This window comes from Catharus ustulatus, chromosome 2 (genome assembly GCF_009819885.2).
Source record: "Catharus ustulatus isolate bCatUst1 chromosome 2, bCatUst1.pri.v2, whole genome shotgun sequence".
Lineage (NCBI taxonomy): Eukaryota > Metazoa > Chordata > Aves > Passeriformes > Turdidae > Catharus > Catharus ustulatus.
In genome coordinates this window covers 4,672,092-4,685,586 of record NC_046222.1, presented here as the reverse complement: position 1 = coordinate 4,685,586, position 13,495 = coordinate 4,672,092, and the positions used below count along the sequence as shown (strand labels likewise).

The 13,495-nt window shown below is 44.0% G+C and overlaps 1 protein-coding gene across 2 annotated transcripts in view; it reads right to left on the bottom strand.

The window, feature by feature from the left end:
- Nucleotides 1–45: 45 nt before the first annotated feature.
- The window catches only part of PTGFRN (prostaglandin F2 receptor inhibitor), a 66,761-nt gene continuing 53,311 nt past the window's right edge, over nucleotides 46–13,495 (bottom strand). For both annotated transcript variants that reach the window (XM_033052780.1, XM_033052781.1), the window contains 3 exons: nucleotides 11,810–11,917; nucleotides 4,787–5,092; nucleotides 46–3,578 (listed from right to left, as the gene is read on the bottom strand). In XM_033052780.1, the coding sequence (XP_032908671.1) occupies nucleotides 3,412–3,578; nucleotides 4,787–5,092; nucleotides 11,810–11,917 (581 nt within the window). In that variant the 3' untranslated portion in view covers nucleotides 46–3,411. The remainder of the gene's footprint in view (nucleotides 3,579–4,786; nucleotides 5,093–11,809; nucleotides 11,918–13,495) is intronic.

The window sequence follows — 13,495 nt, the reverse complement described above, 5'->3', positions numbered from 1 at the left end:
AAAGAACTGCCCTTAGCTCAAATATCCAGACCCACAGTAAAGACATAATCAAAAAGGCTCCCTCTTTATTTTAAACATAAAAAGAAACATTTTACACAACATTGTTAGAACTATTCGGTACCTGCATTCCAGAATTGTGCCCAAAAACTTTATTTTATAACTTTGAAATTAAAACAAAAGAAAGAAAATATCTTGCCCTTCTGCTGTATGATGTTCAAGGTTGCCCTGGATTGAAATTCCAAGTGCCTGGAGGAATTTACCAGCTTAACCAGGAGACTGGCAATGCAAACAGAGGAAGATCAATGTGAGCCCTTAGGATACTTTGACAATACCACAGGTTGCAGCAGGGAGGATATGGATGCTTGTACTGCACCACAGGCAGCTTACTCTTCTGATAATCTGCAGGTTTAATACACAACCAGATGCACACACACCTCCACTCACACAAACCCTGGTCACACACAAAATAAAAATAATAATAATAATAACAATAAAACATGAAAAGTGACCTAGATTTTTTTTTCCCTTAGAGAGAAGATTCACACTTTATTTTTAAAAAAGGGGATAATACAAAATTGGCACAAGTAGAAGGAAACCTGGGGGCTAGGTCTAGCCCATCAGCTTCTAGCCTTCCAACTACAGCAAACAGAGGGTGGAATGGGATGCAGCATTGCCTTCCAAGGGGCTGTCAGCAGTGCAAGCTAGTGGCAAACTTCCTTCACTTGGAGTGACAAAGATGGTTTGCTATGGGCTGTGAAGGAAGGTCAGCATTAGATAAGGACATGGGGACCTTTCACTAGAGAAGAAGGGAGCCCTGACCAAAATAACCCTGAGTTTTTTTCCAGCAGGGAGGAAGTGTGCTATATTGTGTGTTTGGGAAGAGCTGGCGGTTCCCTGCTCATCCATTCCCTAATTATTGCATTGTGGTCATGATCCTCTCTCCCTAAAACTTAACCAAGGGCATAGATAGAGAAGGAGTCAGTCTGCCAGGACAAAAAGTGACTGATGCTGGGCTAAGAACTTCACCACCACTTCCACCCCTCCCAAGATGCCCCAACGCCACAAGCCTTCTGAGAAGAAAGCAGATGTTAATGCAGGAAAGAAGCTGCTAGATCAGCCAGCATCCCAAACATCAGAATAGTGTTTCATCACATTCCAGGAAAAAGCAAGATTTCATAGCAGAGACAGGAGAGGAAGAAAAATTCTTGCTGTCAAAGTAGTGTCTTAGTGAATCCTTTCCTGAACTCCCTTCCTTTGGAAAGCATTGCTACACATTTCTGGGCTTTCACAGTGGAAGCTAGAAGACTGCTTCTGCCCTGTTCTTTAGGAAAGGCAGCTAAGTCTGCCTGCAACAGAGGCCTTTTCAAAGCTCTTCCAGAAAGAAAAACATTAGGCCAGAAAGGAAACTCACTATGTACCTTTAGGCCAAAGTCTTTCAGAACTTCATAGGTCTGGGGGTCACAGTTTTGGAATACTACATTAAATGTCTTAAAGAGTCAAACAACAACTCGCAAGCCTCAACTCTGCAAATTAAGCCCATTTTGAAGATGTTTCATATTCATCTTTCAAAAATCCCTGGAACATCTCTACACTTACAGATGTGACTGCACGCATGTTCACACGCAGGACACAGAGCAGCCTTCTGGAAAACCCCTTCACATCAGCCTCAGAACAAAGGTTACAATTGAAGACAGGAAAAAAAAAGAAATCCACACTGAGAAAACTTACCACAAAAAACCTTCATAGCCCAGATACCAGACCTGCAGCTCCCCTGGAATACGCAGTGGGATGAGCTATGAGACAAGCAGATTGTCTAGGGCATAACTAATGTCTAATCAGGCAACAGCACACCACAGCCACTACCTTCCATGGATGCTCTTCTTTACCATCTTTTACCTTAAAAGCCATGGTAAGGATTGAGCCCTGGCCTCATCTCTGCATTTCTCACCCTTCTTGGTGCAAGCCAAACCACAGCTGCGACATCAGACTGTGGTCAAGTCCTACTTCCTCGTTTGTTTGTACACAGTATCTTCACTCTGACCTTTATTGCTTAGAACACCAGCTGTGCTGGGAAGACAGAACTGCCTGGCAAAGGTGCTGCTCCCTCTCAGGAGCCAGGCCAGTGTATTTGGAAGACCAAAGCAGGACTTCTGTACAATAGCACCGAGGAATAGCCCGTGGGGAAAGCCCCGCTGCAGGCCCACACTCAAGACCAGGGCTGTTGGAACCTGAAGGATTCTTGCTGCCCTCTTGGGCTTGCTCTTATTCCTACCCTGAGCTGCACTGCAGCTACTGCAGATCTCAGATTCTGCTCACAGGTTTGAGGGTTGCCAGTGAGTGACTGGCAGAAGCAGCACTGAAGTCTGGTCTGTGCATTTGGTAATACATAGTTTACAAGTCTCTAAACATGATCAGTTGGCCAACTGCAGATGAAGATCCATCTCTCATTATTTTCATAAATTACACCATCACCCAGGGAGCAAGGACTCCAACCTTCCTGCTGAGGCCAGCAGAAGGCTGAGCCTTGTCCCTAGGTACCATGTGCCCCCCTGCCACAAGCAGAACAGGGTCTCAGGCACGATGTGAGCAGCTGTAGTGGGGAGAAGAGAAGGTGGAAGGGTGGGGGAGAAGGTGGCCATAGGCAGACATCCATCAAATGCTTGTCTGAGGATTAACTCTTCAGTGTTGCCAAGTTAGTCCCTACTCACCACAGCTAAGAGCTTTGAGCACTGAAAATAAAAGGTTTTTAAAAAGTGCTTCAAAGAGCTCCACCAGGCAAGTTACATGTCAGGATTAACTGCAATCTCTTGGAAAGCCAGGGAAGAGAAGGCATGCTGACAACCATAAAACAATTATTTACCCTAACAGCCTCATGATGGTTCCGGCACAGGAACCTTCCCCAGCCTTCAACCCAACACAGAGAAGTCTCTGAGATACCAAAGTGGAAAGAGACAGGGAACAGGATGGTGTGATGGGGATAGAGGGGAAAGGCAGATTGGTTAATACAGTGAAAGTCTAACATTTCTACCTGCCTCTTTCCCATTCATCATCCTGTTCACCTTGCTTTCATTCGGGGACATCTTTCCAAAACCAGGAGGGGGAAAATAAAACCAATGAGCAAACAAACAAAACATTAATGAATTTTGTCACAGGGCCCTGCTGAAAGAAGGCTCAACAGTTTGCACATTAGAAGGACATGATCCCTATGCAGAAAGTGCTGCTGGAAAAGGAGAACTCCCAAATTGCTAAATATGGCCTGATTGCTCTCAGGACATGATGTGTAACAAGGAGAAGCTTGAGGTCCAGGCTGGAATCAGAGAGCAAACACTGTCTTGTCTGGGCCTGTGAGCAAGTGTCTCAACACAATCCAAGAGCCCTGTGAGTCTCTCCCAAAATGCAAGTTTGTCCAGCTCAGTCCATCTCCATCGACATTAGCCGGCGGCGCTCTCGTCTCGTTTCCTGCACCTCCTTCTTGCAGCACCAACGGGAAGTGCAGTAGCCAATGAGGCAGGATAGGAGTCCAATGGCAGTGGCCAGACCGATGCCAATCAACAGGGGGTACTTGAAAGCATTCAGAACTGAAAAAGGAATGCAGAGTCATTAGGTATCACTGAGAAATTCAGACATCCCTTTCATTTCTTCTTGCCTGAAAAAGGAGAAAATTCCACATTATTCAGTCAGGGGCAGATTAATTATTTCAGAAAGAAATTACACTAATTTTCCTTCTTTCCATCTACTTGGGTTTGAAAAATTGGTCTTTCAGTCTCTCCCTTTCCTCTTCACCCTAATTCTTCCTCTATAATTTCAAAGCCTTGGAGAGGCTGGAAGCCTGGGAGTGAGATAGCAAAGTCAAGTTTATTCCAAGAGTCATCCTCTCACACATTTCTCCAAACAAAATATTGCATTGTTTCCCCATCAGAGGCAGAATGTGGCTGCATTCTTTTTAATACATTTCCAAAAAGCAAGGAGTGGACTCCTTTATGTTTTGAATTATTAGAATTACTATATATTTACCCTACCTAATCAACCTTCAGAGCTGGTGCCTAAACAAAAAAAATGATTTTGAAGTACCTACTGCTCAGTTAAAAGGCAGTAAGAACTGAAAGAGGCTTGGGAAGTACAGTTATAATAGTTATCAGCACAGTGGAGAGAACAAAAGCTTCTTGTTCATTTCAAGTTCATGGAACTTCCAAAAATGACCTCTCCTGGAAACATCAAGAGAGCAGCTAGTTCAAAACCCCTCCTGTATTAATTTTCCTCCTTAGCCATGTGCTGAATGCAGTATCTAGTGTGTGAGTTCCTGCTCATGAAGTCTAGAAACACTTGCAGCTCTGGGTGGAAAGCAGACAAGGCATAAAGCAACATGTCATGTCATTAGAGAGGGAGGAAGGAATCAGAGCTCTGACTTTTCTCAGCTTTGACACTAAGCACAGTGTGACTAATTCACACACCCCATCTGCAAACCAAGGCTTCCTCCAGCAGGCAGCAGCAGGGTTAACACTTGGAGAGAATACTGTGCCCTTGACTGAAAGGTGCCTCAGCTATGGAAAACATCACCAAGAGGTGATCAGGAAAGAAAATGCTCCAGTCTATCAACTGTTTAGGCAGAACAGATTCTTCTACTCTGAAGCATCTTGAATCAGGAATTGCTAACCATAAAAAAAGATGACAAAATTTAATGAGATCACCAGAGGCACCTTTAAAAGTAGTTATGGGGAATGTCTGCCACAAAAAGACACAATAAGGTGTTAAAAACCAAACTGAGCAGCATGTTTCAGTCTCTTACCATCCATTTTCACAGACAGGAAGATGGGCTTGGCTCTGATGTCGGGCTCGCGCTGCCACACGCCCGTGGCAGATCGCACCCACGGGGTCACCACGCAGTAGTGGTTCCCAAAGTCGTGGTCCTCGCAGCCGTGCACACGCAGCCGGAATTCCAGAGGGCTGATCCTCTCCACGCTGAGGTCACTGCTGCCATTCCTTCTGCTCTGGCTCACAATCCCTCTGCGGTCCAGCGAGGCCAGCAGGATGGGCTCTCTGTCCAGCGCGAAGGAGCGCACGGCAAACCAGGACACGTCGAAGGACATATCATCTGTGGTGGTGGGCAAAGAAGAATTCAGACATGTTGGTGAGTCCTGAAAAGCATTCACAGTGCCATTTCTCAGCAGAAGGGTTAATTTGTAAGCAGCACAGACAGCAGTGGTCTGACAGCAGAGGAAAAAAAAATAAAAATAAAAGAAAACAAATAAAAAGAGAGAGTCCCCTGAACATGTCCTTTCTAGGAAAATTCAAGCACTGAACTGAAATGAAATACACTGACAGGAAGAATGGAGTGGTACAGAAAGGGTGACTTACCACAGGGATTTCTTGCCTTTCTGCCTGTAATTCTGAAATTTCTAGTTAACTCTGATGTAAGTTTACACCAAACAGGTCTAGTACCATAAGGAGTTTTACAGTTTTGCTGCACCTATAGCAAAAGGGAGTGCTAGATATTTGTTAGCAGAGAGTGATTTGCAGTCACTGTGTTCATTACACTGAAGAAGGTTCTATCCTGAAAATCCCTTCCTTACATTTAGAGTCTGCCTAAGTGAACACAGGTTCTGCACAGTGCACAAAAAATTACCTGCAACAGTACAAAACATTCAGGAGCAAATCCTGACCATGCTGCTTTTACACATTTTCCTCAGAGTTGTGGTCTACTGTGACATGATGCCTTGTACAAGTTTCACCACCCAAAGACACAGTCTATAATATGGATTTGCTGGAACTTACACTTTTAACACAGCTGGCAGGTAGTCAGAGTCCATCAGCACATCCAGCTCGCTGTGTGCTCATGCAAGGCCCTATTGATCTCATTAGCAGATCTCAGCCCTGAGCCTATTAGGCAGATGCAGCTGAGTATCCACTTTAAAAATCACCACTATTCTTTGCTGTCATGAGCCCAGCAACACCTGTCAGAGTCTGAAACCTGGCATGACCTACACCCCAGAGAGCAAAGGCTGCTCACTTGTTTCTTCACAGGTCTTCTTTCCTGGCATATGTGCAAACCAATGGAGCCAAACTGGGAACAGAAGTTACTATTTCTGTCCTGAGTTTGGAGTACTGGTACAGTGTGTGCACACCTAAGGCAGTCCCAGTGATTCTTGGCAATGTATCAAACCTCCATTTTTAAGTATTGAGAGCTCTGAAGAGTACAGTACTAATGTACTAATCTGAAATTTAAAACTGATCTTTTGTCTAAGTGAGTTTGCTTTTCTCTTAAACTTTCACATTTGACCTCCAGGTTAATGGAACAACTGGAGCCCTAAGCCTACTGTTGTACTGAAATTGTTTGCAGATCCAAATTAAGATGATTTTTAAGTCTCAATCAGACAAGTTAGCACTTTGGCAAAGATGGGAACCTCCATATTTTAAAGTAAAGGAAAATAAAGGGACAGCCTTAGCTCTTTTGCTTGAAGTATAGTATCAGCTGGCCACATAGGACGTTCCTCCTCACTGCAGAAAAAAAACCCAAACAAATCTCAGTGTTTGGGGTGCACTGGCTTTACACATATCTACAGAAACAAAACAAAAATATGAGAAAGCACATGTTACTACCAGAGACAGTGTCTGACCAAACTGTTTTGGGACAGCTGCCAATTTCCTGCCCTGCCTGCCACAGCCTGGTGTTCTGGGCAATGCACAGAACCTCAGGAGAGCACCTGGCCTGCTTTGCAGCCCTACAGCAGCAGCAAATGTCCCAGTCCTACATGGGGCTCAGCACAGGTCCTATGGACCAGCAGCCCTCAGAGCAATCCCTCTTGCCTTCCATCCTACAAATGCTACGGGTTACTTGGCAAAGCACTCTGACCACTTCCCTTGAAATCAAAGCTAATAAAAATTACCATAAACACATGTTCAGTCAAAGAGACCAAACTTTGACCTCTGCTTTGTGCACTCATCCAAGTGTCTATGGGAAACAGGGCCTCTGCTGGAGAGAGCTCTGTTTATAGAAACCACTCTTCATCCCTGCTGTCTGTTTATGCCAAATAGGGTAATAGCACTGGTCCACAGGCAGTCACGTTGGGAATGACCAATTCCTTCCAAAGATCCAAGACTGACGCTTGCTCTTGTGTTTCCAGGTGCTGTAGGAGCATATGGACACCTTTCAGGCTAAATCAAATTATGCTTAACACACCACTGACCTTGCTGGAAAAGGTTTAAGCAATAAATTTAGATATTAAAAGATAATAATAATCTACTCTTCAGATCCTCAGGCAGCTTTGAAGAACTCCTTTTACATCTCAGATAATTTGAGGTTCTCTTCCCTCTACATGAGTACAGGCACTTGCTGTCATTTTGAAATATTTGAATCTGTCTCCTGTAATTACAACATGGGACAACAGTATTATGCCAACATATTTTATTAGCCAGTACACAGTTTGCAATTAGTGACTCACTACAGACAGTCAGAGGGAGGATTTGGCTCCGAGTACTCTGTCACTATCCTCCTTGAAATAGCTTAATACAGCAAAGTCATCTGATTCATTTCTATATATCTCTGGGTTTCATGCAATAAAAACACAGGCAAATTTAGCAAAGCCTGGACATAAATCAGGTGCTCTCTAAATATCAAGAGATGAACATGCCTAGCAGCTCCCAAGTGCTAATAAATATGCAGATTCACTGACATAAAACAGGTCACACACTAGGCATTTGCCCCATTCCACACACCTTGCATCAATGTTGATGAGTCACTCAATTTCTGACCCAAATCTACAAAATCTCCACTTTGAGAATGACACCCCCACTCAGAGGTTTTTTTTCCTGGTTCTTTCTGTGCCACAGTCAGTGTGGGACACCTGGCCAAGGTGCCCCACAGTGAAGGGTCACATCCCAGTGCCCACAAGGGCATCAAAGAACTCAGTGCCACCAGGACATGCAGCCCTGAAGGACCAGAGAGCACTGGGAGCTGGACACTTCAGAGCTCTGTGAGCAGAGCTAGCAGTGGTGCTGTGCTTCCTCCCCTCCTCAGCCAGTGAGCATCATCAACATGTAAAGCACATCTTTATGCACATTTCGATTTGACACACAGGGCTAAGCTGTCTGGGTCTTAGCTACTTCCCTGACCAATCACTCCTCAAAAGAGGGAATCCTATTTCTAGACCAGCTTCTTAGGAACCATACACTTCCACTGCTTAGAATGGAGCTCTCTCAGCATCCTGTTACAGTGTTGAATCACAATTTTGAGACCCTTTTTGTTTACTACATTTAAATGAGGTTGAATAGGGCTTCCTAGAGAGCTGAGCAAACCACTTGAAGCCATATAAGGGGTAAACAAGCTGGTTTTGTTAAATTCTCCAGAGTGCCCACTGGGTCTGTCTGGAGCAGATAAAAACCCCCACATCTCCTTTCAGACACAGTAAGTAATACTTTTAAATCCCTAAGCACACAGCCCAAGAATGGGTGATCTGGGAAGTCTAGAGAGATCATTTGTGAAAATGTGTATTCAACAGAAGTATCAGAAGCAGCTTTTATATCTTCAGGGCACAGAAGAACTACTATTCCCCACTGACACACACACATATTCCCCTCGTATCAATTCAAAACACCAACCACAGCTGCCAAGCCAAAGGAGCACTTCTTTAGATGGAGCAGTTGCTGCCATGTGCTGGGCTTAGTAACACACACTCGATTTTAGCAGGGTCTCAAAGAAGCAGAGGAAATTAAAGCATGTAGCAGTCACGCCAAAACCTCTTCTACCCTTTTGAAAATTTCCCACAGGGTGGATACACACAAACACACACTGAACGCATTGTGAGTTGCCTCTACCAGAAAAGGGTTCAAACTGTAAGTGATGCCTCTAGAAAAAAAAATAAAATGGATCAAAGATAACTGGTCATTCAGCTTTTCTTCAGCTCCTTGGAAGTACTTTATTTTCCTAATTGTGCATACAAAGAGGGAGAAGAGGTGGCACCTGACACCAACATACTACAGCAGGCATACATACCAACCCACAGGCACACCTGCAAAGTTGTGTCTGTGTGCACAAGAGCAGAGCTGGCTGGCATACCAAATATGTTCAGAGGATGTGCATTTAACAGGACATCTTCTGAAACATCCTGCTCCTCCTTTGCTCACAGGGGATCCCACACCACAGCTCTTCAACAAGCCAGAAATACAGATGGCCTTGAAAGCCACCACACCCCTCAGAAGGGAGTCAAATGCATTTGCTCTGTTCTCCTTTCTCATCACATTCCCAAATGGAATGACCATGTCTGCACTGCAGTCATCTGGTTTCTTCCAGAAGATGCTGGTAACTCCTCTGTTTCTCTCAATGCTAGGTTGTAGGCTTTCCCTAGCAGCATGCCTCATGTCCCCATGGGATGAGACAGGCCTGTTACTTTCACAGTCTAACTTGGCACTAATTTAAAAAGCAAGTCCTCCATTCCAGTTGTGAACTAAACTGTGATACTGACAGAGCATAAAGACAGATCAGAGATGGGATACAGAGGAATAAGGTTACCAGTGAGGAACCACATCTGTTTGCTACCATATAAGTCCTTAAGCCCTTCCTCCAACCTCCTCCATTAGCCCCCTCCAGCTCCCAAGGCCAAGAAGAATGAGTGAAGTCTGCACACTCTGCATAAATTCCAGCTGTTCCCTGCCAGTCTCATCCAGAGGACCAGCAAGGACTGTGTTTTATCACACAGGATTCTGCTCATCCTGCAGCTGGAGGCTCAGAGTGTGGACTGAAAAGCCCCCTCAAAGCCTGCCACAATGCCACATTTTACCCCACTCTAGGTTTACTTGTCTGTACCTCATCTGCCCCATTACAGACTGAACAAGAAAGAAACCAAACAAACCACCAACATTAAAGAAACAAGATAAAAAACCACCACAGAGGTCTGCCATGTCCGAGATGACATTACCCAGCTATGGAACAGATTACAGTGCTGACATTTCAGACTCTGCTCTGGTTGCCCATGACTGCTGGAAACAGCATCATCTCCAGCTCCAGGGACAATCTATCAATTCAAGAGGCACCCACAAACCCTTGTGAAGTTGCCAAGTCAAAACTTAACTGTGCTGATAAAGACAACACCTTTTCACTTCAACCTTTTTGATTATCCTTACACTGTGTGTTCCTCCCAGTCTCAGGGTACCAAATACACACAAACCCATCCCAAACTCAACTGCAGCAAAGCACTGACAGGAGAGCCCCACTGCTCCTTTTCACAGCATGGGAAAGGCTGGAAGGGACCACTGGAGGTCATCTGGTCCAACCTCCCTGAGGATAACTCCAAGAGTTATCCTAGAGTATGTGACATAGGATTTTGTGCAGAGGGTTTTTGAATCTCTCCAGAGAAGGAGCCCCCACATCATCTCTGGGCACCCTGTCCCAGTGTGTGGTTGCTCTCACAGTAAAGTTTCTCCTCACATTCAGGTGGAACTTGCTGTGTTCCAGTTTTCAAGTTTTAAGTGAGCCAGGGATGCTGAGCCCTCTTCCACAAGGCAACACCAAGCTGTTGAACAGCAGCAGAAGCAGCAGCTGCTCCCTGTCAGCAGTGATTGCTTTGGAAAGGAAGGCAGCTGCTCTGGGTACTGCCTCACAACAATACCTGCAAGAGCTTGAGCACACCTCACTGTGGAAGAGGGTTCCTGCTGAGCAGAAGCCACAGGACAGGCTGAGGTAGATGCACAGACACACACTGCTGCTTGCTGTGCCCAATATCCCAGGCTACGACTCTTTTGACAGCAATAAAGTTTACTCAGCTTTTCCTCCCTGCCAGGCATTTCAATAATACAATCTACAGACTTCTATCATTTTTTTTCACAGGCAGCACACGACTGTAATCTAGCAAATTGCTTCCCTGCCACGCTCAGATTTAATGTAGAACAGACATCTTGTAATTTCAAAGTGATGGACCTTTACTAAGCCTGGTACTTCATCTCATCAGCTACTACATCATAAGTAATATTTTCTGCACAGCACCTCTTTTGTAGTGGTTTATGTGTAGGCTTTTAAGTTTGGCATGAATCAGGTGAACTTCATATTTAAATATATTCGCATATATTTATATTTACATATATATTTGTAGATTTATTTTAAAGAGAAGCTTATATTCATATACATAATGACTCGACTCACTCCAAACCCAAATTTTGGGTGTAAGAAAGAGAGTTACTCTCACAGCATTTTGATGAAAAGCAGCTCAGACAATGCTTGGCAAGCAGCCAGGTTTTGAGCAATTCTCTGAACTTTTTAGCTGTCCATAAAAATTTGCTTTTGTGTCTACTGCCCTTCTCACAGGAACTAGGTACTGTAATTCTTTCTTCCACATAAAAAAGGATGCTCAACTCTGAAGGCAATGAACATTCATTTTGGCATTTAGGTTGCAGCAGTCAATTATTATGATTTTTAGATTTTCCTTAAGCCTTAAATTCACTCTGAAGTGAGAAGCTGACTGGCCAGGTATCTAAGATTTCTTTACAGATGACCATTTTCTTCTAAATGGTTTTGGCAATGAACCTCCTTTCCATTTAAAGGGAATAGGAATAGTTTTCATGGCTGTAGGTTGAGATTACCTGCAGTGGGGTCAGTTGGTAGGGACAGCAGAGGGGAATTTGATGGTAAGAATGTTTTCTCCTTCCCCTCAGGAAAAAAAAACTTGCTTTAAATTGAGCTGGGTAAAGTAAGCACACTCTCCTGTTTTTATCTAGTTCTACAGAATTGTTGGTTCTCACCTTTCCAGCTTCACTCAAAGGACATAGGGTTGTAACTTCTGAAGGCAAATGAGTCACAAGTGAAATAATTTTGCAGAAATACCTGGCTCAAGCGGCATTCCCTCCATTGTGATGATGCACAGCATATCTGCCACCTCCCCCTGGTAAATTGTTGGGCTGTCAGAATGCACTGAGACATTGAACACAGGACCTAGAAAAGAGAAACCACAATTATTCATGAGGGGCTTTACTTCACTGTCCAACTCCTTTCTTGAAATAATTTTGGAGTTTTGAAGTATTTTCTCCTAGTTTGTGGAGACTGAGCTCTAAAGTAGGAATAAGCAGCCATTTCAGTTTTCTGTAAAACAGTTTTTCATTTTTAGTCATTTAATCCTATACTAAGACAAAGTACCCAAAGCATCAAACCTTCTTCCCAGCACAGAGACTGGTGCCCAAATCTGCCTCCTAGTCTCCAGCACAAAAGGAGCTGTTCTTCCACTGGTGACTCCTTTAAGAGCATTCAGATCCTCAGGCTAATCTAGAACAGATCTTTTGGTTGAGGCTGTCAATAGGAATTCAAGCTAAAGCAAAACAGTATCTTAACAATACCCATGGTTGTACAGTGGAACTGGAGCAGACAATACAAGCAGTCCATCTGATAATACTTTTCTGTGGGTTTTCCTTCAGGCTCTACCACAGATAGCTTCTTCTGTGGATGTCTCAAAGCCCTAGGGTGCAGTAACTCCTTCAGCTGCAAAGTGGTGATGATATCAATGAAAACCATTAGGCTGTTTGGAAATACTCAGATACCATGACAACACTGTGATGTTTTAAAAGACTTCTGACATACCTAGGTTAAAAAACCAAAACGTCCCTGAAGTTTGACAACAGCTGCATCTCCAGTGTAAAAGTAACAAAATCATAACTCCTCAGATATGCCAGCATTGTCAATACTCTATTGCACAGGGCAGAAACTGAAGAATGTACCAAAATATCTCTGATTTCTCTACTAATCAAGATGGAGATGAGTAGAAGAAAACAGTGACCTCAGGATGATTTTGGGGGAAAGAGCCAGGGAACCCAAGAAGAAACTTGGGACTCAGATTAAGTATAACCCTTTTTACACTCCCTAGACTCCCATTATTACCTGGGTCACATACTTCTGGCACAGCAGTAGCAACAACATGCAGAGAAGGGTGGCTTGGGAGGAAAGAAAAGCTGTTTATTTGCTCTCCTCCACTCTTACCTGCTACTCTTTGGGTACAATCCACTGAAGATCAGTGACAAACAATGCTTTTAATGAAGAACAGTTCAGGAAATCATCCAAAACAACCCACTTGTGCCTTGCCCTCTCAACAGGTTTCTGTGGAAAGCTACACTGACAGCTGACCACATGGCACACACCACATCATTCCCAAACTGAGGTTCTGGAAAGAAAATTGGGATGTATCATGAAGCTAGAGCTGTAATTTTTGATGCAACTTTTTTAGACAAGGGCCTGTCTTGTTTTGCTCAGCAAGTAAGTACACAGCATGCTAAGAAATTAATTCCAACTACAGTGCAGTAATTACTTCTCCAGCTTTCAAAATCCCCCCTCTCCCAATTTCCACCAGCCCTCTCCTCCACCCCAGCAGCAGTTGTACTTCTGTACACAAGGGTAGTATGCAGACATATAATCTGAGAGTCTGACACCCCTTTAGACACTAGAAGATCTTTCTTAAAATTAACACTGCAAATTACCCCCCAAACAAGGATAAAAGAGTGGTAGAGATGCAACAGAGGTTTTACA